This window comes from Megachile rotundata, chromosome 2, assembly GCF_050947335.1.
Source record: "Megachile rotundata isolate GNS110a chromosome 2, iyMegRotu1, whole genome shotgun sequence".
NCBI classification, from domain to species: domain Eukaryota; kingdom Metazoa; phylum Arthropoda; class Insecta; order Hymenoptera; family Megachilidae; genus Megachile; species Megachile rotundata.
Window position 1 is genome coordinate 21,561,474 of NC_134984.1, and position 27,927 is coordinate 21,589,400.

General features: G+C 43.2%; 2 protein-coding genes across 7 annotated transcripts in view; one reads left to right on the forward strand and one right to left on the reverse strand.

Annotated features, from left to right (window-relative positions):
- The window catches only part of Su(var)3-3 (lysine-specific histone demethylase Su(var)3-3), a 130,264-nt gene that overhangs the window by 48,731 nt on the left and 53,606 nt on the right, over positions 1-27,927 (reverse strand). The window lies entirely within an intron of this gene.
- On the forward strand, positions 21,046-27,764 carry Tollo (Toll-like receptor Tollo). Its single transcript, XM_003706749.3, has one exon. It carries the CDS (start codon positions 21,487-21,489, stop codon positions 25,204-25,206), a length of 3,720 nt encoding a protein of 1,239 aa, XP_003706797.1. The 5' UTR covers positions 21,046-21,486; the 3' UTR covers positions 25,207-27,764.

Sequence of the window (27,927 nt, forward strand, 5' to 3'; positions counted from 1 at the left end):
GCAAAAGAGAAGATGACGGAGGGCAGAGGGTTGTAATGAGAGGGTAGCGGAGCGCCGATAAATCCAACGGGTCCCAGCATTTGTAAATTACAACCTGCCAATACTGATCCTCGGTAAATAAATGAGCTTGCCCCCACGCATGCATAGTGTGCCGTGTCCGTGATCCGGCCTCTCGGAGCAATACCATGGATATCGCGGTGGCGGTTGATCGGGTTAAACCAACAGGAAGGCGGCGCGTTTGCGGTGATCCGGTTCGCTCCAACGATTCGAACGACGTGCGAGCGGTTTTCGTGGAAAAACCGAACCGGTGATGATACGGTACGATCGAGAGCGCGGAAAGTAAACGTCTGTTAATTTCAACTCGTTTCTGAAATTGCAACGTCATGTAGCCGGATGAATAGTGGCTCCTTGGTTCGGACGGTGGCCGCCAGGTGGCTTGCGAAACTCGTTTCTCGCTAGTGGTACTAGTTCAGGCTCTCAACAATAATAAAAGCTGATGCTTTTTTTTTATAAATTAACAAAACCTGGAAGATTAACATATAGAACGGTCTCAAAATAAAACCTATATTCCAATGTTAACCCTTTGCGCTCGAGAGGCGCCATTCGATTTGATACAATAATTTAAAAGAAGTATTATTTAATTAATTAATGTGATGTATAAACATAGTGAAATAGACAATAGCGGAAATTATTAGTAGAGAAATAATAACTTCAAAAGAAGTCATTTAACATTTTAATTAATATTTTAAAGTTGCTGTTTGCAAACAGTAAAATTATCTTCGAGTGCAAAGGGTTAAAAAACGTTCTAACATTCGTTTTATATGTCATGCTCTTATAGTTCTCTTTGAGAGAACTTCTACAAAGGTCTTCTACAAAGACTCTGAAACATTAAAGGTTCAAATCTAATGGTAAAAAAATTTCTACATCTCAACATTCGATTCTGATCTTCTCAAAATTTAATCATGATTATACAGTCCTCTCAAAAATCTCGTCAACAAGACAGCAAAATAAGAACGTTAAAAGAGTTTCAACTTTCAACCATAGTAACCATAGTTGATCTAATTTGAAGTAAGAGTCACGAGTATAAAAGGTGAATTCAGAATTGTATACACAAAGGTAAGTATAATGGAAAGCATCGAACAGAGGTCTCTGACAATTTGAACGGAGCAAAGTTCCAATAAGACTGAGGGGGAGCCGCTTCCGTGGAAGGATCGACCACCAGGTTGGAAGGGAGGTAATGCGAGGACCGGCGGGCAAATCGAAAATTGGCTGGCGAAACGACGTCGTCGGGGCACAGAGGAACGTAAATAAAATTCGGAACGTTCGCTCGGAAAGCGAAACGAAAGCGAACAAGAAACTCAAGTCATCGATAATGCGGGCGAGCGTCATATTGCACCCGTACGATGAAAGGGGAGAGGTGAAGAAAACTCCATTGCAATTCCCCGTGGTACCCCTTATACTTTACACCGTGCGATCCACGCATTTATTCGAAAAGAAGCGTGAGAATGGTGAGGAATATTGAAAAGTGTACATGTAATCAGTTCTGCTTTAACCCCTTAATTTTCTTGCATAAATTCACAGGTAAAATGTGACGTCAAGTAATGAAAATTAAAAATGAAAAAATTAGTTGACAGTTTTCCTTAAAGATTATAATTAAAAGATCCTTAAAGATTATAATTAAAACTGAATTGCAGTTTATTATTGCAAAATTTACACTCAGTGTGATGAATAATTGCACATGAATAGTAAAGTGTGTCACCAGTACGACACAGTAGAGCAAGGGTTTAAACGAATAGAAATTCAAGGATCTCGAGAAGCGAATGCAACGTTCAAATTTGACAGGGTAAAATCTATGCAAACGCAACGCTTATTTCGGGTTACACGGAGCCGAGAAGAGCAGCAGGGTTAAACGCGCGTTCATAACGACGGCTCCATTCTTCAAGGTAATCTGTACCGTTCTGGTTGGATTCAGGGGCGGACTCTTGTGGCTCGCCGAAACGGTTAGCAGATTATTTAACTGAATATCGAACTCATTTGTATCACTTAACCGAGCCGCGGGTATGAAGAATTTATTGCCGCGAATTAATCTAGCGGCACAATAGCGCGTAACGATATCTCGCCGCGTATCTGATCGGTCCGGGGCCGGCCGGTGGCGAAATAAAACTATAAATTTATTAATCACGTTGCCTACCGCCGTCTGTTTCTTTTCGCCTCGGGATAATTACCAGCGATCGCGCGCGAGTACACGCGCATTTCTTTAATGAGAAATATGTGTACCGATCGGCGTAATATGGACTTATTAAGCCAAAGTAAATGCGAACCCTTATTTCTTATTACTGCTTTTGCGTACTGTAAATTTATGGAGTTGCTTGAAATGAGGCGGATATAAATATAGCAGAAATTAAATTATTTACATAAGAAGTTAGACCTGTCTATTAATTTATAATATAAATTTTTTGTAAATTGTGTGAGTTAAACCGTGTGGTTGTAACTTTCTATTATGTAGTATAATTATCTAGTTAACCATCTATTTAATCATGTCGAGCTATATTACTTAATCATGTCAAGCTATATTACTTAACACTAAAACTACCAAGCCGGTCAAATGACCGCTCCACAAGTTTCTTATTAAAAGGTATACATTTTGTTGAAGTACATTTCTTGAAATCAGAATTGATTTTCATCAAGATAAAGAATAAATATGTGTACTAATTTATGTTTCATCGTTTGTTTATTCAATTTTTAACTTCATTTTTAATTTCAAATTAAGTACGCATCGTATGCCGGTAGGTTTAGTGTTAATTATGTCATAGCTATAGTTTCATAATGTGAAATTGAAGAAAATTGACCTGCTCCAGCAGAAATAAAAAATTACACCGGGTCATTTTGATGCCTGAAATTTGTCTTTTCCCTTCTGGCAGCATACTAATTAAAGCGCATGCATCCTTCGTAACTAATTACAAGAAAAATATCTCCATCTTTATCGAACGGTTGTCAACGTCCGATTAAGTAGTTCCAAAGTGGTCGATCAGTTTGAATACCTTGATGGACAGCGAAAGGAAAAAACGAAGGTTATGGAGAGGATCGTTCGCGCGTCGCTGCGAACGAGAAAATCGATCGAAACACAGATTGGAGAGTGCGAGATGTACGATTTCGCGCGGAAGATCGCGGCTACCAGCATTGTTACACCATTTGTCTTGTTATCGTGGTTGCTGCGTTTCTGATCGACGATTCGTAACAACGTATTGTTGGATATCTTAATTGGAGGTGTTCAAGTGTTACTGTACTGTAACACGAAGATGGATACGGTATATGGTCCTAGAAACCTTGGTACTTCGGCGACTTCGACTGTGTGACTCGGGGATTTTAGACTTGGGAATTTAGATTTGGAAATTTCTAAGTTGAAGAATTATTAGATAGGTACATCACCTAATTCCTACGACTCCAAATCTCTACATTCCCAAATCACTACAAGCTCAAATTTCTACATTTGCAAATTGCTACATCGCCCAATTCCTACACGCCCAAATTTCTACCCTTCTAAATTTCTATATTTCCAAATTCCTACACTCCCAAATTTCTATGTTTCCAAATTCCTACACTCCCGAGTTTCTATATCTTCCAATTTCTACATTTGCAAATTGCTACATTCCTAAATTTCTACATCCCCAAATTCTATGTCCTCAAGTTCCTATATTTCCTCCTTCACATTTGCAAATTCCTACACTCCAAATTTCTATATTTTTAAATTCCTACGTCCACCAGTTCTTACATCCCCTAATTCCTATATTCTCAAATTCCTACATTCCCAAATTCCTACATCCCCAAATTCTTACATTCCCAAATTTCTACATCCCCCAATTTCTATATTTGCAAATTGCTACATCCCCCAATTCGTACACCCCAAATTCCTACACCCGAAAATTTCTACATTTGCAAATTACTACATCCTCCAATTCGTACATCCCCAAATTCCTACACCCCAAATGTCTAAATTCCCAAATGTCTGCGTCCCCCAATTTCTAAACTTGAAAACTAAGTTCACATCCTTCCAAAATCCCTCTCTGCTGAAGTCTGTGTAAGGTGGGTGTAACAGCGCGAAGGAATAATCGCGGGGCCATATAGCGAAACAGCGTAGCAACCGCTGAAAAGCACGAAGCCGGGGCGAAGGTAATGTCGGGTTCAAAGACTGGTCGGTGGGCGAGAGCGGTATTCCATCGAGGGCCACCCGAAAATTAACGACCTCGCGAACCGGCTAAGACTCGGTAAACGAAAACTGCCCAATTTTTTCTCAGCCCGTCGGTAAAGGTTCGTCCACACGCTGCACGCGTTTCGCACCGAAACAGAGGCGAATTTTGTTCCGTCGTTTCGTGATTTTACGAGTTTCCATCGTGTTCCTCGACTCGCCCCCTTCGTTATTCCGTAACGAAGAAAATTATGCTCCCTGGCCGCGTACTTACGGATTAAATTATTTCGTGAAACGCACGCGCTCGCTACGCGCCGCGTGAACTTAAGCGTACCGGAGCTTACGGATCAGCTTTCCCGACGACGGTTTATCTTACACGCTTTACCGTAACCTCCTCGTTATTCCGTCGCGGAGGAAATTATTAAATTACGAACTGGCTGCTTGCTCATGATGGAACTTTTTAACCGTCTCGTTCATCAAAAGCTCCTTAATTTTACCATCGAATTACTGCTATTATTTCGGTTATGAAATTCTTTCACGGAAAATTCTTGTTGCTATTGTGCACTTATTGTTCAGTGATCTACAAATTTTATATTTGGACTACACCTATTAATTATTTATTGATCTACAAATTTTATATTTGGACTACACTTGTTAATTAGTCATTGATGTACAAATTTTATATTTGGTCTACACCTGTTAATTTTTCATTGATCTACAAATTTTATATTTGGAGTACACTTGTTAATTGTTCGTTGATCTACAAATTTCATATTTGGACCACACTTGTAAATTATTCATTGATCTACAAATTTTATATTTGGACTACACTTGTTAATTAGTCATTGATCTACAAATTTTATATTTGGACCACGCTTGTTAATTGTTCATTGATCTACAAATTTTATATTTGGACCACACTTGTTAATTGTTCGTTGATCTACAAATTTTATATTTGGACTACAGCTATTAATTATTCATTGATCTACAAATTTTATACTTGGACTACACCTGTTAATTATTCATTGATCTACAAATTTTATATTTGGACCACACTTGTTAATTGTTCATGGATCTACAAATTTTATATTTGGACTACAGCTATTAAGTATTCATTGATCTACAAATTTTATACTTGGACTACACTTGTTAATTGTTCATGGATCTACAAATTTTATATTTGGACTACTCTTGAGCCCTAATCTACTTGGTAGGTATTATTCTTTTTTATGTACTTTCAAAACTTCTGAATGAACGATTCAGTTAACCCTTTCAATTCTATCTATTACATACGATAGTTCTTTTTTTAAACCGACAGACATTTTTCTTATTATACTTCTATAATCAAGACATTTGTGTACTAGAATAACCTCTTCAAATCATATTTCAGAATTAATCTACTTGCTACAGAAGCAGCTTGATTGTGAAAATGTTTGAAAGAAACACCAAAAGAATGACATGAAAAGATCAAACGCTTTGATGATACATCTTAAGATCTTGAAGCAACAAATAAAACGAGAAAATTTCTGTTAACAAATTTACGCTCATCATGGCTCGATAGAAAATAGAATAAAAATATTTCAAGTTTGAAAATCATCGAGATCGTTGAACAGGTTGACGGTTTTGTAGCCGCATCGACAAATTCGATCTGTCTTCACCGAGCGAGGGAAAAACGGAAATACCTCGTTCACGGTATGAGCTCGACTGGCGGCTAAACATTATTTTCCAGTAAGGCAAGTCGCTCGTTTCTCCCGGTTCGAAGGTGCTTATTAAAAGCAGTCAAGATGTCAAAGTTTCATACGCTATTAAACGATCCGCGGGTAAATTATCGAGGCAGGAAACTGGAATAGAAAAAACCAACAAAATGGGGGAAAAAAGCGGGGTAGATGATAACCGCCGGTTGAAGCATCGAGGACGAGTTATCGAGCTGGCTGGACGCCATCGCGAGCAATTAAGATATTCCAGCATGAAACTTACGCAACGATTTTCATGATCGCGAGTCGGATTTAATTATTTCAATTTTAAAGTGACTCTACGAAATCAAAGGCTTCACTGAATATAGTTTCGTGAAATTATTTATAGTTGCATCTATTAACCGAGTCGAGTGAATGCGAAGCTCGTGAAAAGAATTCCGTACCTCGAGTTCTATGTCCACAAAATTGCGAGGAGCTCTGTCAGAAAGTTAATGCGAAGGTTGCAGTATAATGAGAGTCTACTGTATGACCTTCGATTGTCTCCAATGGCAGCGGTTCGCCGCTTCCTCCAAAATTTTACTCGTTACCGCGCACACTGCCAAACTTTCCCGACCCAAAATCCGCTCGTTAAGCTGCAGTCCGCCGCAAGTTTTCCGCCACAACGTTCCACGTAATCGGGAAAACGGGAACGATCGATTCGCAAGAAATCACGGCTTAAAACTGGATCGCTTCAGTTGCCTGGTTAATCCAGTTTACCGGACTTGGGTTAGATCAGACGTTAACTTTGTACCAAGCAAAAGATGCTGGAGAACATCTTGCGAAGATAGTTACAACTGGACCAGACGTAAGACATTTGTTACATTTGCATAAGAGAAAAAGACAGGGCCAAGTCAAACTTCTTGCAAGGGTATTTATAACCGGACATCAGATTTATTCAAACTTGCAAGAGGAAGATGTACTGAAGTCAAACTTCTTGCAAGGGTATTTATAACTGGAACAAACATCAGACTTATTTAAAGCTGCATGGAGGAAGACACATCTAAGTCAGAGATCTTTAACTGGCATCAAAAGGAAGAGAGGCTGAAGTCGGACTTCTTGTAAGGGTACTCACAACGGGACCAGACATGGGTCTTTCTTTAAATGGCATCAAAAAAGAAGAAACACTTTAGTCAAGCTTCTTGTGAGGTCATTCACAACTGGACCTGACATCAGGCTTACTTTAGATGGCATCAAAAAAGGGGATACACTGAAGTTAAACTTCTTGTGAGGTTATTCACAACTGGACCTGACATCAGACTTACTTTAGATGGCATCAAAAAAGAGGACATACTGAAGTCAAGATTCTTGTGAGGTCATTTACAACTGGGCCTGACATCAGGCTTACTTTAGATGGCATCAAAAAAGAGGACACATTGAAGTCAAGCTTTTTGTAGGATTATTCACAACTGGTCCTGACATCAGGCTTACTTTATATGGCATCAAAAAAGAGGACACATTGAAGTCAAGCTTCTTGTAGGGTTATTCACAACTGGACCAGACATCAGACTTACTTTAGATGGCATCAAAAAAGAGGACATACTGAAGTCAAGCTTCTTATGAGTTCATTTACAACTGGGCCTGACATCAGGCTTATTTTAGATGGCATCAAAAAAAGAGGACACATTGAAGTCAAGCTTCTTATAAGGTTATTCACAACTGGACCACACATGAGACTTACTCTAACTGCCATCAAAAAAGAGGACACATTGAAGTCAAGCTTCTTATAAGGTTATTCACAACTGAACCACACATGAGATTTACTCTAACTGGCATCAAAAAAGAAGACACACTGAAATCAAGCTTCTTATAAGGTTATTCACAATAGGACCAGACATGAAGCTCACTTTAACTGGCATTAAAAAAGAAGACACACTGAAGTCAAGCTTCTTATAAGGTTATTCACAATAGGACCAGACATGAAGCTCACTTTAACTGGCATTAAAAAAGAGAACACATGGAAGTCAAGCTTCTTATAAGGTTATTCACAACTGGATCACACATGAGACTTACTCTAACTGCCACCAAAAAAGAGGACACACTGAAGTCAAGCTTCTTGCAAGGTTATTCACAACTGGACCATACATGAAACTCACTTTAACTGGCATCAAAAAGGAGGACACACTGAAGTCAAACTTCTTATAAGGTTATTCACAACTGGACCACACATGAGACTTACTTAAACTTGCATCAGAAAAGAAGATGCACGAAGGTCAAAGCTTTTATAGGATTATTCACACCTGGACCAGACATCAGACATAAAAATGGAGCACACATGAAGGCCAAAGCTCTTGTAAAGTCATTCACAACTGAACCAAACATGACACTAATATAAGCTTGCTTCAGAAAGACATGAGAATCGAACTTCTTGCAAGGGTACTCCAGATAGACCTCAAGCTTGTATCACTAAAGGAGGCACGCCAAAGTCAAACTTCTTGTAACCAAACCAATTTAAGCTTGCTTCAGAAAGTCACCAGAGTTAGACTCGTTCGATAAGTGTCCTCTGAATGTAACTGAAGTGTCCTTATCAATGTAACTGAAGTATCCACTGAATGTAGTTGAAGTGTCCACCGAATGTAACTGAAGTGTCCAATCAATGTAACTGAAGTATCCTCTGAATGTAACTGAAGTATCCTCTGATTACGCCCAACTTGCCAGGAAGTTAAAGTCGACCAGGTCGAGTTTTCAGTTCCCCCGTTCGACAAGGTCCAGACCAGTCAGTGAATTCTGGCCTACCTTAGCTTTGGGCCTGCGAGCGATCGCCAACTACGCATCCCCAGAGAGGAGGCCGTGGAGTTATCGTAATCGTTAACGAGACTGCTGTCAGCGTGGTAAGATAGCCGGGGGTCCCTCGCCATTAACCTTCCGCTAACAAAGGCATTGCCACGTTCTTCGCTCCCGGCACACCGACCCGCTCCCTTCCTTATTTATATGCATAACTCAGAAAAGGTGTAATGAAAATTTCACGGTCAACTCGATTATAGACGATCGCACTCGTCCCACCTCGAACTCTCTCTCTTTCGCCGCTCTCCCGAAGCGCGTGTGAGCTGTTTCGTTGTCTTCCTTCGACCACCTGCCTACCTCTTTCTACTCCCTCTTCTTTTAACTTTTCTTACTCCGCGCTTCATTTCTCCTTTGACCACGTATGGTCATTGGCGTAACTAGCATTTTTCTAGCTTTCTATCGACTCGTGATTTATTGTTCGCTGATTACGTAATTTACGTTTACTTTACTCGGATGTAGTATGAATACACAGTCTGTGTTCAGAGAACGTACATCATAAAGTTGGTCATTTGGGAATTTGAACATGTGCTGATTTAGGCATGAAAAAATTTGGAGATGTGGCACTTTGATGATCTTCACTTTGCGAACATATAATAATTTGTTGACTTAGGATCCTGGACATGTGGCGCTGTGGTGATCTTAGGATACGAACATATAATTTGATGATTCAGAAATTTGTAAATGTGGGAATACGTTGATTAAGAAATATAGAAATGAATTTCTATCCACGGATGTTACGCTACGTCCTTGACTTAGAAGACAAGTGTGAGACCTTTGCGTTATAAATTTTGGGTGCGCAAGGTGAAAGAGTGGTCCCTGACCAGCTACGCCACTGCAGATGTCTCTTCTAATCCTCGACAGTTAAATTCCTCTCTCTCTTTCTTTTTAGCCACCGTTCGAGATCGACCGATCGGACGCGCGCCTGTTACACGCGAAAAATGACTTCTCGGGATCGCGCCTCTCGTAGCAATAAATTTTCTACGGCGATTATCGATACGCGCCGATTATCCCGGCGGATCGAGTCGATAATAAAGTTTACGGTAACGACGGTTGACGAGTGGCCGTCGAAAGGCGGGATCTGGGAAAAGGTGGCTCGAACATCTGCCGTTTTCTCGCGGTTATTAAGGATGTTGTTTGAATAACCGTTTAAATATTGACTTGTTCGTTTGTTTGCTGCACCGCGGGAGTTTGTATTTATACCACTATACAGTTACCATTCCAAGAGTAACGGCGGCGATGTTTTGATTTAATCGATGAGGTTTATTGCTCACCTAATCTCACCTTTTCATGGGTAATTGAATCTAAACGTTAACCGGACTGCTCAAGTTTATCGATCATTTTATTTACTCTATACACGCTATTCGAGTGCGCTTCGTGATAAGGATTTATTGAGGAATTTTGTATGTTTCCTGATAATTTCTTTATAGAGAAATTCTGCTTTAATCTTCCTATGAATGTACGGTGAACGAACTTTTTTTTATGTACGTACATTAAAAAAGTGGAGTTATTATCAGACAGAAGAAAATAACTGCTTGACAAATACAATAAAACGGAAGGATTGAATGAAACATAACCTACAAGTTATCGTTCGGATGAATTATATGGAAGACTTCGCAACTTCAGTTTTCAGTCACTTCAATTATGAGTAATAATCTTCATCGTTCAAAATTGCAGGACTTCATGCTGTATTACGATGAAAAATACTGATTAAATTAACGAATGCAATCGTTCTCTTCCTCTATAAAATGGACGCTAGAAGCAAAGTAACATTTTCTGCAAGTAGAAACCTGTACAATTTAAAAGTCATCGTTCACATGAATTATCTGAAAGACTTCAATTCTCAGTGACTTCAAATAGGTTTGACTCACGAAATGATCATTTAAAATTGTAACTTATCGTGCAGTATTATAATCAAAACTAGTGATTGAATTACCAAACGTTCTCAGAAATTGTGGATGCTTTTCTTTATAAAATGGACGTTGAAAGCAAAGTGACATTTTCTGAAAGTAGAAACCTGTACAATTTAAAAGTCATCGTTCACATGAATTATCTGAAAGACTTCAATTCTCAGTGACTTCAAATAGGTTTGACTCACGAAATGATCATTTAAAATTGTCACTTATCGTGCAGTATTATAATCAAAACTACTGGCTGAATTATCAAACGTTCTCAGAAATTGTGAATGCTTTTCTTTATAAAATGGACGTTGAAGGCAAAGTAACATTTTCTGAAAGTAGAAACCTGTACAATTTAAAAGGCATCGTTCACATGAATTATCTGAAAGACTTCACGACTTCAATTCTCAGTGACTTCAAATAGGTTTGACTCATGAAATGATCATTTAAAATTGTCACTTATCGTGCAGTATTAGAATCAAAACTACTGATTGAATTACCAAATGTTCTCAGAAATTGTGGATGCTTTTCTGTATAAAATGGACGTTGAAAGCAAAGTAACATTTTCTGAAAGTAGAAACCTGTACAATTTAAAAGTCATCGTTTACATGAATTATCTGAAAGACTTCACGACTTCAATTCTGAGTAACTTCAAATAGGCTTGACTCACGAAATGATTATTTAAAATTGTTACTTATCGTGCAGTATTATAATCAAAACTACTGATTGAATTACCAAATGTTCTCAGAAATTGTGAATGCTTTTCTCTATAAAATGGACGTTAAAAGCAAAGTAACATTTTCTGAAAGTAGAAACCTACATAACTTACAAGACACCGTCTACATGAATTATCTGAAAGACTTCAGCACAGCTTCAAATAGGTTTAGATAACGAAATAATAATCGTTAAAAATTGTCATTTATCTTGCAGTATTATAATCAAAACTACTAATTGAATTATCAAACGTTCTGAAAACTTGTTCTCCATAAAATTTTCTTTATCTTTTCCTCTATAAAATGTACGTTAAAAGCAAAGTGACATTTTCTTAAACTAAAAACCTACATAATTCACAAGACACCATCTACATGAATCATCTGAAAGACTTCAGTACAACTTCAAATAGATTTAGATCACGAAATAATAATCGTTAAAAATTGTCATTCATCTTGCAATATTATAATCAAAACCACCGATTGAATTACCAAACTGAAAACTTGTTCTCCATAAAATTTTCTCCATCCTTTCCTCCATACAATGTACGTTAAAAGCAAAGTGACATTTTCTAAACTTAAAAACCTACATAACTTACAAGACACCGTTTACATGAATTATCAGAAAGACTTCAGCACAACTTCAAATAGGTTTAGATCACGAAATAATAATCGTTAAAAATTGTCATTCATCTTGCAGTATTATAATCAAAACCACCGATTGAATTACCAAACTGAAAACTTGTTCTCCACAAAATTTTCTCCATCCTTTCCTCCATAAAATGTATAATACGTTAAAAGCAAAGTGACATTTCCAAAACTAAAAACCGTAAAAGTGAAGCATCAATACGAAAAGGTTTCCTGAGCGTTTCAAAGAACAGTGTCCACCACAGGAGCGTTAAATCCACACAAAAGGATGCAACAATTTTCACTATGTACATTCCGCGCGCAATTTGTTCGCCCTTTGGTGCAGCCATTACACCGGGCAAAGCTGTTAAGCGTTATTTGTTTAATTTAAACGCCCAAGATAAACGCGCGAACCGAGTGAAATTGAGGGTTGCTGTTCGGTTCGAGGGGATACGCTTTATGGACTCGCGTAAAACGTGAACGTTACTCGTTGCGACTACGACCGCAAGTATACTCGAAAGAAACAAGAAAACAATAAGAACCGAGACTGCATCGCGCATTAAAACACAGTGAACTTGGTGCCATTTGAATTACACGGTTCGGGCTTGATTACTCTTCGCTTTTTGCTACCTCTATTGTTCTCGCGGAGATTTAATCAAATGTGGAAGCTACAAAGTCGGTGCTCATTTTGAAATTATCATTTCATGTTGGTAAATGAGGAGTCATTTTTCATTTATTCAACGATGCTCACAAAAGAGGAGAACAGATAAAATTATGTATAATTGTATACTTAATATGTGGCAGTTGCTTCTGAAGGACTGGAAATTGAAAAATTGATGTAGAAACTTTTGACTGAATTATTTAACTAGAAAAATATTTGAAATATTTAATTAAATTGCTAAGGAAATTACATGTATTATAAAAATTAAATAAACATTCGCAGTAATGATATTTTTCAATGAAAACACGACTTGCAACCTCCATTCACACTTCAAAGAATATTTACAATCATTAACCCTTTGCACTCGAAGATAATTTTACTGTTTACAGACAGCAACTTTAAAATATTAATTAAAATGTTAAATGACTTCTTTTGAAGTTATTATTTCTCCACTAATAATTTCCACTATTGTCTATAGAATTAATGTTATAGAATTAATTAAATAATGCTTCTTTCAAATTATTGTAATAAATCGAATGGCGCCTAAGAAGCGCCTCTCGAGCGCAAAGGGTTAACGTGTCACACAGAACCAATAACATTGAAAAGTAAAAAAAGAACCGTAGCGAAATACGAGGTGAACTATAACGGTGTACGTCGTTAGTTTTTTCAGCAAGAACGTGAAAAGAATGCAGACTTTAGAAGATGAAGAATTTATCTTTCGAAAGAGGACGCGAGGTAATTGAGTCAATGTGCTTCGTAATGTAATACTCGATGCTCCCCGCTGTTCCATAACCTCTTTTATAAAAGTCATTCGTCTCCTTCCGCTTCATTCATGCAGCTAGGTTAATGATAAGTTACCATTAAACGCTCTACACCGTACAATGTGCCATTTTTCCCCGCTTTTGAACGCTCCCCTTTCTTCAAAGAAATTGCAAAAGATCACTCGACGTTTTCGCTCGTTCTTTCTCACGCGTTCGAAACGAAAAATATTCCGCGGATTCGCGAACGGCTATCGTTACGACCCATTGTTGCCTGCAGAAACGGCAATAAAACGGCAAGGGGACGATTCATGGACCGAAGTCGATAAGAATGTAGGACGAAAGTAGCGAAACTAGCAGGTGATCATCGGTGCTCCGCTCGTGATTTCGTGCTGGAGGAACAATAAACGATTCGAGACACGAAGAAAAGTGAAAGTCGGTTCTTGGGATTCTGATCGTTGCAGTAGGGATAGATCTGTTTCATAATGCTTTTGAGAGAGCGGAGACAACTGTTAATTGCGACAGTCTCGGTATATGGCCCTTTGGATGAAGGGTTTGGGACGGTGTGTGGTGCAGTGAATTATGTGGGAATTTTGGGATGAAGGGATGGAGGGATGAAGGGGTTTAGGGGTTTGGGAAATTGGAGATTTGGAAATTTTGGGTTTTGAGAATTTGGGGATTTGAGAATTCGGAGAGTTCAGAATTTGGGGATTTGAGGATTCGGGGGTTTGAGATTTCGGGGATTTGAGAATTTGGAGATTTGAGAATTTGGAGATTTGAGAATTTGGGGATTTGAGAATTCGGGGAGTTGAGAATTTGGAGATTTGAGAATTTGGGGATTTGAGAATTCGGGGAGTTGAGAATTCGGGAACTTGAGAATTCGGTAATTTGAGAATTTCGAGATCTGAGAATTCGGGGGGTTGGAAATTCGGGAGATTAAGAATTCGGGGAGTTGGGAATTCGGGAGATTGGGAATTCGGGGACTTGAGAATTCGGTAATTTGAGAACTCGGTAATCTGAGAATTCGGTAATTTGAGAATTCGGGAGCTTGAGAATTCGGTAATTTGAGAATTCGGGAGCTTGAGAATTCGGTAATTTGAGAACTCGGTAATCTTGGAATTCGGTAATTTGAGAACTCGGTAATCTTGGAATTCGGTAATTTGAGAACTCGGTAATCTGAGAATTCGGTAATTTGAGAATTCGGGAGCTTGAGAATTCGGTAATTTGAGAACTCGGTAATCTTGGAATTCGGTAATTTGAGAATTCGGTAATTTGAGAATTCGGGAGTTTGAGAATTCGGTAATTTGAGAACTCGGTAATCTGAGAAATCGGGAGCTTGAGAATTCGGTAATTTGAGAATTCGGTAATTTGAGAACTCGGTAATCTGAGAATTCGGTAATCTTAGAATTAGGTAATCTTAGAACTCGGTAATTTGAGAATTCGGTAATATGAAAACTCGGTAATCTGAGAATTCGGTAATCTTAAAATTAGGTAATCTGAGAATTCGGTAACCTGAAAATTCTGTAATCTGAGAATTCGGTAACCTGAAAATTCTGTACTCTAAGAACTCGATAATTTGACACTGAAACACAGAAATCTAACACTAAAATTTTTAAACTTGTGTGCCACACCACAGAAATTTTGGTAACCCATAAATTTGGTACAGACTCTGACGAACTAAAAAGGCAGGCTAAACATATAAAACCCTCTAAATAACGAAATTGCAAAATTAATTGGCCATCAGTGTCTCTATCCGCTCTCCACTTGCACATCTCTACCCATCACTGTCCCGAGCAACAAGGTTTCTCTAGAAATTACGCAATCGCGTCCAAACGCCTAGGTGGATCGTTTAGATTTTCTTGTTTTTTCTGGTGGAAGGATACATGTCTGGGCTCGAAGCAGTCGCTCATTAACCGACGACCAGAGAATCAATCAAACGAGTCCGGATTGTGGCGCACAATGCTACACGAAACTACCGGATTCCGATCGTCGCTTTACCGGTTTGATAAAGACGGATGCGCGCCGATAATTCACCGGGGTCTTCTCGAACCACGTAATTTATTAATTCGGAATGCAACTTTGACAGGCGAGACTGAACGCTCTTGAAGATTGTGTTCGACGATTACAAAGAGACACTGGGAAATTTATAATCTTCCAGCGGTGGTTCTAGGCTCGGTTCAGGATCAAGTTGTCCCTTTAGCCATCGGACAGTGTCTTTGCGAGTCAATCTCGCTGTCGTTGGCCGATAATAAAATTAGAATGCAAATAGGTTGCTGCTAAATTAATTGAGAATTTTATTAACCTGTTTTGATCGCTGCGCCGATCGATTATCGATGAATTATTAGTATCGTTTATTTTTATTGACCTGAAAGGATGTTCCGAGCGTTCAGAAACAGGTAGCTTTTGTGAAATCAATTTTTCTACCCAATATTTTTCTATCAGGTTTTGAATATAGCTCATAGAAAACTTAATTGGAAAAGGACTAGTGCGTTTAAGGGAATAATTAGAGGTTATGCCTCGTAGCTATATTTAATATCGTACGTCGAAAGAGCTTATAAACCGTTTTACCTGAGTCACCACTGACCAAAGATTAGCCGTCATAGCTTCACGGTTTTCGCTTTTGCGTTCAATCAGTGCGACCAACCGCGCCGATACTTACAAACCGTCGACGTCCACGTGTACCTGCGATGTCGGTTGACAAGAAAAAAAACCGTACTGACGAAGCTTGATTGCCTGGCTCTGGAGGAAATGATTTTGTAAGTAAATCTAGACGAGCTTTTCCTCTGCGACGTCCACTAGGGGTGCTCTCGCAACGTCTAATTAGATGTCTCGAACAAGATGACGGTGCAAATGAAGTCACTTTCGCGATGCTTTCTCCTTTTTTATGCGTTCATGAATCTTCTGCATATCCTATACGTCATGCGGAATAAATTGTAACAAATTACCATTCCGTGAACACGTTTTCTCTTTGGACGATTATAATCACATTTGTAAATTTCACGTTACTGAATTTCTATGATTATGGATATTACGGTTCCGGGATTTCTAGAGAAATTCTTTGACTCCCAAGGAGAGTTAAGTTTTCAAATCCTGAAATTTTTTTATGTCTCAATGTCTGAATATTTAATTTCTGAATTTTCGAATCTCTGGATTCCCAATTCCCTAGATCTGAATTCGCTAGATCCAAAATTCCTTAGACTCCAAATTCCCTAGATCCCAATTCCCTAGATCAAAAATTCTCTAGACCCCGAATCCCTAAATCACCAATTCCCTAGATTCCAAATTCCCTAGATCCCAATTTCTAAGATCCCAAATTCCCTAGATCCAAAATTCCTTAGAATCCAAATCTCCTAGTTCCAAATTCCCTAGATCCCAAATTCTCTAGACCCTGAATCTCTAGATCCCCGCTTCCCTAGATCCCCGATTCCCTAGATCCCCGCTTCCCTAGATCCCCGATTCCCTAGATCCCCGCTTCCCTAGATCCCCGATTCCCTAGATCCCCAATTCCCTAGATCCGCAATTTCCTAGATCGCCGCTTCTCTAGATCCCCGATTCCCTAGATCCCTAATTCCCTAGATCCCCGCTTCCCTAGATCGCCGCTTCTCTAGATCTCCAATTCCCTAGATCCCCGATTCCCTAGATCCCCGATTCCCTAGATCCCAAATCCCTAGATCCCCGTTTCCCTACACCAAAATTTCCCTAGATCCCGAATCCCTAGATCCCAAAATCCCTAGATCCCCGATTCCCTATATCTCAAAATCCCTAGACCCCGAATCCCTAGATCCCAAATTCCCTAGATCCAAAATTCCCTAGACCCGAATTTCTAGACCCGCAGTTCCCCAATCCCCAAATTCCCAAATCCCTAAATTCTGTCCCCAAATTCTCAAATCCCTAAATTCCGCAATTTGAAATCTCCATGGAATTTGCCCCAAGAGTTGCCCATGAGCTTCTGATCTGCCCGCGAGAACCTACCACACAGTATATACAGGGTGGGCTATCGAAGCACGCGTTCTTCAACGTGCTCGATGGCAAGAAGCGTGCAGTTTCCTCCTTTGATGCATTACGAAGCAATTTTCTCTGTAAGGAGCAATCGTCCCGCGTTTCACCCCGCCAAGCGAAAGAAACCCCATAAAACCATCGGCGAAACCGCATCGCGATGAAGTCTCGTTGAGGAAAGATCGACCGACCGGCTGACGTTTAACTTCTTCGTGACGCGATCGATCTCGCCGGTCGTGAGATTTTCAACGGCGAAAATCGTATTTCGTAACCGAGAAACTACCTTGAGATACCAGCGTTGAATGATCAAACGAGACACCAGGTTCGTGTTGGGACGCTCAAGGGACCGGGCCCATGAATTACGCTCGGCCACCTTGCCGGCTCGATAAGTGGACACCTTGTCAGGATTCGAGCGGTATCCTATTTTTAAGGATGCTGTCAGGTCGGTGGAGTTCGGTAACACCCTGTATACAGTGGCTCGCATTAATATTCGGACACCTCGGTATGTGAGGTGCTATTGTTTTATATACAGGGTGTACTCGAATATACTCTCCTATATCAAACAATTATGTAACTCTATAGACAATATACAGCTCCGCCAAATATACACTTCCATACACTTTTTTAAAAGGTGGTACAATATTGCTTTTTACACGGATCGATCTTTGGAGACATTGCAGGTAAGAGTATAAGTATGATGTCCTTGACGTACAATGTTCGTCCGAAACATGTCATTCACGTTCCAAGAAACATGCGAATAAAAGAAGACACCCTGTATGTTTCTATTAACTACGATGTTCGCTCGTATCGGTATTAAAATGACAACGTATTAAAATTGAAAAACGAGGTATGATACAGTAATAATACATCGCACACGAAGGTGTCCGAATATTAAGGCGAGTCACTGTGTACATCGGGCCCAGGTTCGGTAGTTGATTAGATTTAAAAGAATGCCCCGTCACCTGCACCGTTGAAAGGAGACTAGGCCCACGGGGCGGGCTCGGCGGGGTTAGGTAGGAGGAGAATCTAACGGGTGAGAGAAAGAAGGTTGGCGGGATGCGGGAGAGAAGGAAGAAAAGGGAAGGGCTACGAGAGGAGAGAGGTGGGGGAGAGGATCGTGAGCAACGAGGGGCCCGAGCACGAGGGCCCAGCGATCACTGACCGCTTTCGCCGATCCCAGCCGCCAGCTAGCCACCTTTCAGCGGCGCAGCCATCCTCCTTTAAGGCTCATTCACATCGCGTCGCTAATCAAAGCGGACAGGCCAGAGAAAAAAGTGGCGAGGAAGTTCGGTTCCCGGAGAATCATGGGAATGGGACTGGGTCTGGATTGTGCAACGCCGTTCACGACAGAAATTCCTTTTTTCGCCGAAAGGCTAATTCGATAATTAAACGCGTATTCTTTCGTTATTAAAATAAATTCTGCGCGAGTTTTACTGTTATTAAGGACGACTATTTTTGGTCCCCGCTAACGAACATTATACCGAGGTGCTTTAAAATCGATGGAGTCTGAAATACCTGTTGATTGTTGGTACTCTAAGGATCTTGAATAACGTTCCAGAAACCCACTGAACCATTTAGGTATCTAATGGTCTAGATATCTGGAGGTGCAGATGGTCTACATATTCAGAAGAAATGCGATATCATGTATGAGATGTTTTAAAATGATCTGTTAATTGTCAAGAGTTTCCTTGTCGAGATAGCAGGTGATTCCGAATGAATCGCAGAGACAAAGGTGGTCTACGTGGAAATGAGGAGTCTATTCCTGGAAGAACGTGGGAACCGGAGAGGAGAGGACGCTTAATTGGTCACACTTTCGCCGGTCGGACATGCGATACCCGATTAATTCGTGGAACACCGTGGACCCATCGACGACGGGTATTATCCTGGCCGAGAGGACGACCGCGCGGAAAGGTGAAATATTATACCGATTTAAGCCCGCGGCCTTGGTAAAGATCTTGTAATAAGGATCAATAAGACTGGACGATAAAATACGCCACAGGGAGGATACAATTCGTTCTCGGCGCCGCTATTAACGACGCGACCTGCACTATCCGTTATTTCGTTCCTTCTTTCCGGCCCCCGTAATTACCAATCGTCCGTCCGTCGCTCGTTTCTGACCCCCTCCGATCCACCAAACATTTCAGTCCCGTCGTATCACGAATAATCACGGTTTAGCTTACCTAAGCTGTAAACGATCGAGCCGAAGAAAGAAGTGGAACGAATCGAGGTCGGATCGGACGGCATTCATTTCACTAATGATACTTTTATTGGACGCGATGAAAATGATGTATCCTCCTATTTGAATTTCGATGAGTAAATCAAGGAGGAAACACGAGGACGACGTATTTCGTGAGGGGGCCCTGTGGGCTGCCAATGCGGGCCCCTACTTTGCCCAGGTAAAGGTAACAAATCACTTTTCAACGATGGGAGATGGAAGCTACCGTGCACTGTTTTCTGAAAGGAGGCGGACATCCCTCTCTTTCTATCGCGCTCTCTGTCTTTCTCTGTGGGGAACCACTTGACGTGTCCTTACACACGATCCCTCGACACAATGCGTCCGATCGTTTTACACTGAATGGGACGAGGGAATGCGCGAATCCCAAACAGACCATAAAGCTAATAATGACGCGGCGGAAAAGACGCGTGAAAGGAAAGCATTTCACTTGACGCTTTTACAAAAAGGGCACGCACCCATTCACAACCTGACGCAGGTTCACCCGCTTCTTGCTTTTCTCGTTATTCCGATATATTTTTTTTGCACGATCTGCTTCCACCGTTCGTCGATCTTTACTGTGTGGGTTTTACAAATTTACCAACTTTCGAACTCGAGAATCGAGAAATTAAGAAATATGTACTTCTTCGGGTTACGAAGGATCGTATCCAGAGTCGAGCATTACTTCGCACAAAATCCCGTGCCTTTCCCTTCCATCATCGACGTTCTTTGTTTCTCCGTTCCCCGACACGAACGTCTGCCATTATCCCGTCGGTTTTCGATATTTCGCGAAAACCTCGGACCGCGCAACCGAACAATGTACCCCGTAGCGTACGAACCTCTCTCTCGGCTTATAAATCGGCGAAACGCGGAGGAGAGGAGAGCGAAAGAGATAGGCTAGTTGCAAAATAGTAGTCGGAGAGACTCGCGACAACTGGAATGCGAATGGGAACGGGATTCGCACAAAGGCATTGAGCAAACATTCTTTTTCGAGGTTTCATTCGTCGTGACAGAATCGTAGAAACGATGTGAGAACAGATGACGGTGAGGCAAGGTTTCACGGACGAATCGAACAGCGATACGGCCGTTCGAAAGGACGAAGAGGAACGGAGACGGCGAAACGGAAGAGGGAGACGACGAAGCGGAGAGAAAGAGCGAGAGAGGAACGCGAGAGGCGGAGAGCGCGAGGAGGCTGCGAAACGAGACGAACGAAGAACGCGGCAGGCAAACAGCGTCGAGAGAGAGGAGGACGAAGAGAATCGTGGTGGATGGAGAGGCTGCAGATGCTGAGGAGCCACCGTAAGGGCCCGGAGAGTGTACCTGTCTTGTTTTTATAGGCTTGCCAGAACGTCGGGCCCCGGCTACGGCGGACGACGACGACCAGGAGAGAAGGTGTAAAGGTGGGGGAAGGAAGGACGACCGGGACGGGGGAGGGGAGCGAGGAGAGCGGGCAAGGGTGGGCGGAGGGGCGAGGGTAGCGGTGCCAGTTCGGGCCTTACAACTTGCCAACCAGTCCTCGGAGAACCGTGGGTCTTACCGGAGCCGTATACACGCGTACCGACGCCCGTCGCTTTTCGTCCTCGTCGTCGCCGAGATTTTTCTCTCGATCGGGAGTATCGATGGTACCGGGAGGTCGGTGAACCCGTCGCGCGCACCGACACGCTCTATCCGGATAATACGCCGCGCTACTCGAGAAATGAAATCTCCAGGATTGTAACGGTTCGGCATTCGGAAGAGATCGAAAGGTGGGATTAACGCGAAAGAAGCGGAAGCGGGATCGGCATGGACGTCGCGAGGTAGAAAGAACCGGTGGTACCGTGACTTAAATGGATCGCGGCCGGTTTCGCGACAGATAGCTGCCCCGGTGCAAACCGCGAGCAACTGAGCGAGATTTTCATGGGACATTGAGAGAACCAGCGGCGGAAAGATGCGGGGCAGTCCTGCGTTCTTCGCCATATTACTGGGCACGATATTCGGGGTCCTCGGCGCTTCCCTCAGCAAAGCGCTCAGGTACAAAGCGCCGGACGAGTGCAAATGGGTCGCGACCGGCGACACCGAGGACGACGTGTCGCTGGTCTGTCGTCTGAGGACCATCAATAGCGAGCTGGAGAACACCAACTTCAGCGTGATACAGCCGCAGCACACCGTTCGACTGCGGTTGGAGTGCAGCGACGCGTTGTTCTATCAGAGCTCGCTGAGCGCCGGTAGCTTCAGACCGCTGGTGGAGCTGCGGGAACTGGTAATCGAGTACTGCAAGATCGGTAACCTGTCCGACGATGCGTTCAAAGGACTGAAAGAGTTGCGTAATTTGACCGTGAGGACGCACAACACGGACTGGTCGGCGATGGCGCTGGACGTGTCGGCCGGCGCGTTCACGGACGAGCTGCGGCAATTGGAGAAACTCGATCTGGGCGAGAACAACATGTGGAGCATACCGGAGGGTGCTCTGTGTCCGTTGGCGAATCTCGAGATCCTGAACCTGACGAGGAACCGATTGCGGGAGGTGACGAGTTTCCGCTTCAACAGCGCCGCCAGATGCCTGTCGAACCTGAAGGAGTTGGACTTGAGCAACAACAGCATCGAAACGCTACCCAGCGCCGCGTTCTCGGGTCTCTCGCGGCTGCACAGCCTCGATCTGCGATGCAACGCCATCGGCTTCATGGCGGATCGCGCGTTCGAGGGTCTCTCCTCGTTGGCCATCTTGAGGCTCGCGGACAATCGATTGGCCAGCCTTCCTCCCGAGTTGTTCAGCGACGCCAGGAACATCCAGGAGATTCATCTGAGGAACAACACGTTGAACGTGCTGCCACCCGGTTTGTTCGGTGAACTGACTCAGTTGTTGGTGCTCGATCTGTCGCATAACGAACTGACCGCCGAGTGGGTGAACGCGGCCACGTTCGGTGGCTTGGTACGTTTAGTGGTGCTCGATCTTTCCAACAATCGTATCGCTCGACTGGATCCGACGGTGTTCCGCGACCTCTACAGCCTACAGATACTCCGACTTCAAGAGAATCTGCTCGAGAGCCTTCCCGAGAACACGTTCTCGGCGCTCTATAATCTTCACACCTTGCTGCTCAGCGATAATTTACTGACCGTTATCGACGCCACCACGCTGAGCGGACTTTACGTGCTGAATCTGCTCTCGCTGGACAACAATCGTCTGCACACGATACACCCGAGCTCCCTCAGAAATGCCTCCTCCCTGCAAGAGTTCCACCTGAACCGTAACCAGCTAAAGTCCGTTCCGGACGCGTTGAAAGCCACTCCCCTTCTGCGAACCCTCGACCTCGGTGAGAATCTCATTTCGGAGATACCGACCGGCACGTTCGACCACGTGGCGCAGTTGTACGGGCTTCGATTAACCGAAAATCATATCGGGAATCTGACCAAGGGCGTATTCGATCGTATCAAGGAGCTGAAGATATTGAATCTCGCGATGAATCGGATACAGTACATCGAGCCCGGCACGTTCGACGAGAACCTGAATCTACAGGCGATCCGTTTGGACGGTAATCAACTGACGGACATCGCGGGTCTCTTCACCAATCTGCCGAACCTGGTCTGGCTGAACGTCAGCGACAACAAACTGAAATGGTTCGACTACGCGATGATACCGACCGGCTTACAGTGGCTGGACATACACTCGAACGAGATACGCGAGCTGGGCAACTACTTCGAGATCGAGAGCCAACTGCAGTTGAGCACCTTCGACGCCAGCGAGAACAAGCTGACCGAGATCACCGGAAACGCGATCCCGATGAGCGTGGAACGACTGTACCTGAACGACAACCAGATCTCGAAGGTGCAGAGTTATTCGTTCTTCAAGAAACCCAACCTGACGCGAGTCGACCTGAAGGGCAACCAAATACGCAACCTGGAACCGTACGCGTTACGAATCAGCGCCGTGCCACCCGACAAACCTCTGCCGGAGTTCTACATCGGCGACAACCAATACCTGTGCGACTGCACCATGGAATGGCTGCAACGAGTGAACCGGCAGAATCAGAGTCGAGTGCAGCCGCGGGTCATGGACCTGGAGAGCATCTACTGCAAGCTGCTCTACGACCGGGAACACGCGTTCGTGCCGCTGGTCGAAGCGTCGCACTCGCAATTCCTCTGCAGGTACGACACTCACTGCTTCGCTCTGTGCCACTGCTGCGACTTTGACGCCTGCGACTGCGAGATGACCTGTCCGTTGAACTGCACGTGTTACCATGACCAATCGTGGTCGGCGAACGTGGTGGACTGCTCGAACGGCGGCCACGCGAACAAACTGCCCGAGCAGATACCCATGGACGCGACGCGACTCTATTTGGACGGGAACGATCTGCGCGTGGTGTCCAGTCACGCCTTCATCGGTCGCAAGAAGCTGAAAGTCCTGTTCCTGAATTCCTCGAACATCGAGATCGTGCAGAACCGATCGTTCAACGGACTGAGAGATCTGGAAGACCTGCACCTGCAGGACAACAGGATCCGCGAGCTGCGCGGCCACGAGTTCGAGGGACTGGACGCGTTGAAACAGCTACACCTTCAACGGAACCGAATCGTCTCGATCGGCAACGACACCTTCTCGTCCCTGCGCTCGCTGCGACTCCTCCGGCTCGAGAACAATCGACTGACCACGCTGGCCGTGTGGACGTTGCCGGGCTCGATCGAGATCAGCCTGTCCGGGAATCCGTGGTCCTGCGAGTGCGACTACTTGCAGAACTACCGCGAGTGGATCCGCGAGCCGAACGTTCGCGTGACCGACGCGTCCGCGTTGCGCTGCGTGTACAACGTGACGGAGTTCGAGGCGTTCGGCGACGAGGTGTTCGCGGACAACGAGTTCGGTTTCTCGGTCGGAGCGAACGGCGACCGCGAGAAAAACAACGACAGCGTGTGCACGGGCTCGGCCAGCATCGAGAACGAGCTGCACCGCAACTACACGAAGACCATCATCGAGAAGCAGCTGCTGCAGGACTACCTCCCGCTGCTGGTCGCCACCCTGGTCGGCTCGTTACTGGTGGTGCTATTGTGCATGTTGGCGTTCGTGTTTCGCCAGGAGCTGCGCGTGTGGTTTCACTCGCGTTTCGGCGTGCGGATATTCTACAGGAACCACGAGGTCGATCGGGACGACCGGGACAAGCTGTTCGACGCGTTCGTCAGCTACAGCTCCAAGGACGAGGCGTTCGTCGCCGAGGAACTCGCGCCCGTCCTCGAGATGGGGAACCCCTCGTACAAACTGTGCCTGCACTATCGAGACTTTCCAGTTGGAAGCTTCATAGCGGACACGATCGTCCAGGCGGTCGAGTCCTCGAGGAGAACGATCATGGTGCTGTCCGAGAACTTTATCAAGTCCGAGTGGTGCCGGTTCGACTTCAAGTCCGCTCATCACCAGGTGCTGAGGGACCGAAGGCGCAGGCTGATCCTGGTGCTGGTCGGCGACGTGCACCAGCGAGATCTCGATCCGGACATTAGACTGTATCTGAAGACCAACACCTACTTGCAATGGGGAGACAAACTGTTCTGGGAGAAGCTGCGGTTCGCGTTACCGGACGTGCCCAACAACCAGAGGACCACGCAGAGGACGAGGCAACCGCCGCCTGTCCGACGGCAGCACAACAACAGGACGTCCAACGGATCGCGTACCGTCTCCGTGCACATATGAACATCTTTTTCCCCGTTCATCCATGACCCGGTGTGCGTGTATGTGTGTATGTGTGCCGTAAATGCTTTTTCCGGTGCGATCGTGCGCGAGAAGTGGGCGTCGTCGAGGAAGATTCGTACGCGAGTGCGTCTCACCACGGTGCAATACGGTGTGTAGAGTGTAAATACTGCGAGGATACGGATGTATAAATGTTGAAGAAGAACCGAACAAAGCGAAGTGCGCTCGCCGAACGTGAACCAGAGGAAAGTGTTTTGTAAATAGCGAGGGAGAGAACGGCGAAGGAGAGGAGACAGTGATTATACGATATTTAAGGTGCTTCCTTCGTGAACACGCACGAGGGGATACACGCGAGAGAACTCTGTACGTCCCCGGTGTGTCTGTAAATTGCAGCGAGTCAGTGAGTTTGCTAGATAGCTTAATGTCGTTGTAAATACGTTTGCCGGTTATTCTGCGTCTCTAAGACTGTGTTTCCCAGTTGATCGAGCTCACGGTTTAGTTTTAAACGGTGCGCGTTACCGTCTCGTCGAACGAGACGCGTTTCTCGTACCTGGACGCGTCAACTCTTTAAGCCTGGTTTACATTGCTAAATGGTAGAGTCTGGCTGGAAAAATCTGCTCGCTACTTTATGGAATACTGAAAATCGTTTGCTCCATCGACTAACTTCGAATCTGTGTCGAGCGATTGAAATCGTCGAAACCTGGTTTGCATCGGTAGAGTAGAATTTATCGGACAAGTGATTGATAGAAACAAAAATGGAATAACGTACGGTATAATTTGCCCACCCAATGTAAACTGTGTTCGAGATCGAGCGATTAGGATCGGTTTGCATCGGTACGGAGGGAATTTATTGCACCGGTAATTAGTAGAGTAAAGCTAGGAAAAATTTCTGCTATTATCCTGCTTATTCTGCCAGTGTAAATTAGGCTTAAAGTCTACATTGGTAGAGCAAATCGGAAGGTAAAATTCACTTACATAAACGATTAGACAAGTGATTGATGGAGTATTAAAGTTAGAAGAAACAGGCAAATTATGTCAGCCGATATTCTATTATTTACTCTATCAATGTAAACTAGGCTTCACGCTCGACGCGCCATATTGTACGAACAAATAAAATATTCGTACACTAATTGTACAGTAACGGAGATATTTATTGCATCACCATTACGGCAATATAATTAATATTAAACGATTCGTATACAACCACGATAAAAATAAATACATGTTTTTACATGAAACTGTGTTTTCAATTACTCGGAATATTATTCTTTTACTGAGCTACATTATTAAAATATTTCGAATAATAAACTGGAAAGATATTCAAAGGGAAAACACGATATTACTCAATAAACGATGTTAATATTTTTTTAATAGTTTTTCATTACAATTTTAAATCTTCGGCCCTGAAAAGTTTTAAACGACTCTTTCCATAATAACTTGTATCAATATGTGCGTTGCCACATACGTCACTTTTTCATCGTTTATTTCCCTTTTTTATGGCAGTCGACGGATTTAATATTCGAGTGATGCAATGAATATTCCTGGTATTGTACGTCGTTCGAGGCTCGTAGAATCGAACAATATTTGGACGTGGCCTCGGCAATTCGTAAAGCAACGATTCGGAAATGATTTTCGATGAAACTGTCGAACACGGGTCAAATTTCGTCGTCCAATATCGTTCGAGCTACCGAGCCAACAGTGATACCACTTCCTCTAATCGTAGCTATCGATGTGTATTTAATTGTACTTAGACTGGACGGCAAACACGACCCTTAACTGGTGACTATGTTGCAAATGATTCTGCACACATATAGGTCACTTACATTTTACAAGGAATTTACACTTGTTTTGTCAAGTATTTACACATAGTGTAAAGTATTTACACTTGTCTCGATATATTGCCCTAACATGGACTTCACCTTGGTAGTTAAAACATATTCAGGTTAAAATAGGTGGTGGAGAAAACAGTGCGATTGGGTCAAATACGACCTGGACTTCTTACATTAAATATCGCAACTAATAATACAACTTCGAATTAAAAAAAAGAGAATGAAATTTCGAGTCGTTTCAGTTGGTTGAACAGACAGGGTCGTATTGACCCTACGTCACCGGTTAAGGGTTAACGAACACGCGCTGCGTGGGCGTGACACGATATTTGTAAAGTATTAATGCGCGCAGCCTATATCTTATTTATTTCGTTCCGGAACGTTTTGGCGTCGGGTGGTAAATCGTTCGACTCGATGAAGTACCATTCGAGGTCTCTGCTTGAATTCGACGGTCCTATTCGATCGATCGAAACACGATCGATACTGTTCTCCAATCACTTCGAATTTCACGGTCGAATTCAAGGAGCGCGTCACGCAAGGAAACTAAAGTACCGCTATAAATAATTGAAATATAATGTACAAACGTGAAACAATATTCCCTTCAGCTTCCGTCGCAAGCGATCCTCCTGTTTCGTATTTTCTTGCAGACTATTTTCAACGACAACGTGAAAAGATATTATTAGAATAAAAACACCTGTGACTGAACAATAAAATGCTCTATTTTTATGTTTTTAACACCTTCGGCTTCTTTTTTCATTATATGTCCCTCTCCCTTCATAGATTTGCTTCAAAATTTCAACCGATATAGTTTGCGAATTTTTTAAATTACGGCACTTCGAGAGTATTGAACATTGATAATAAAAATAAGAATAACATTTCGGACGTTCCGTTGTTCGCG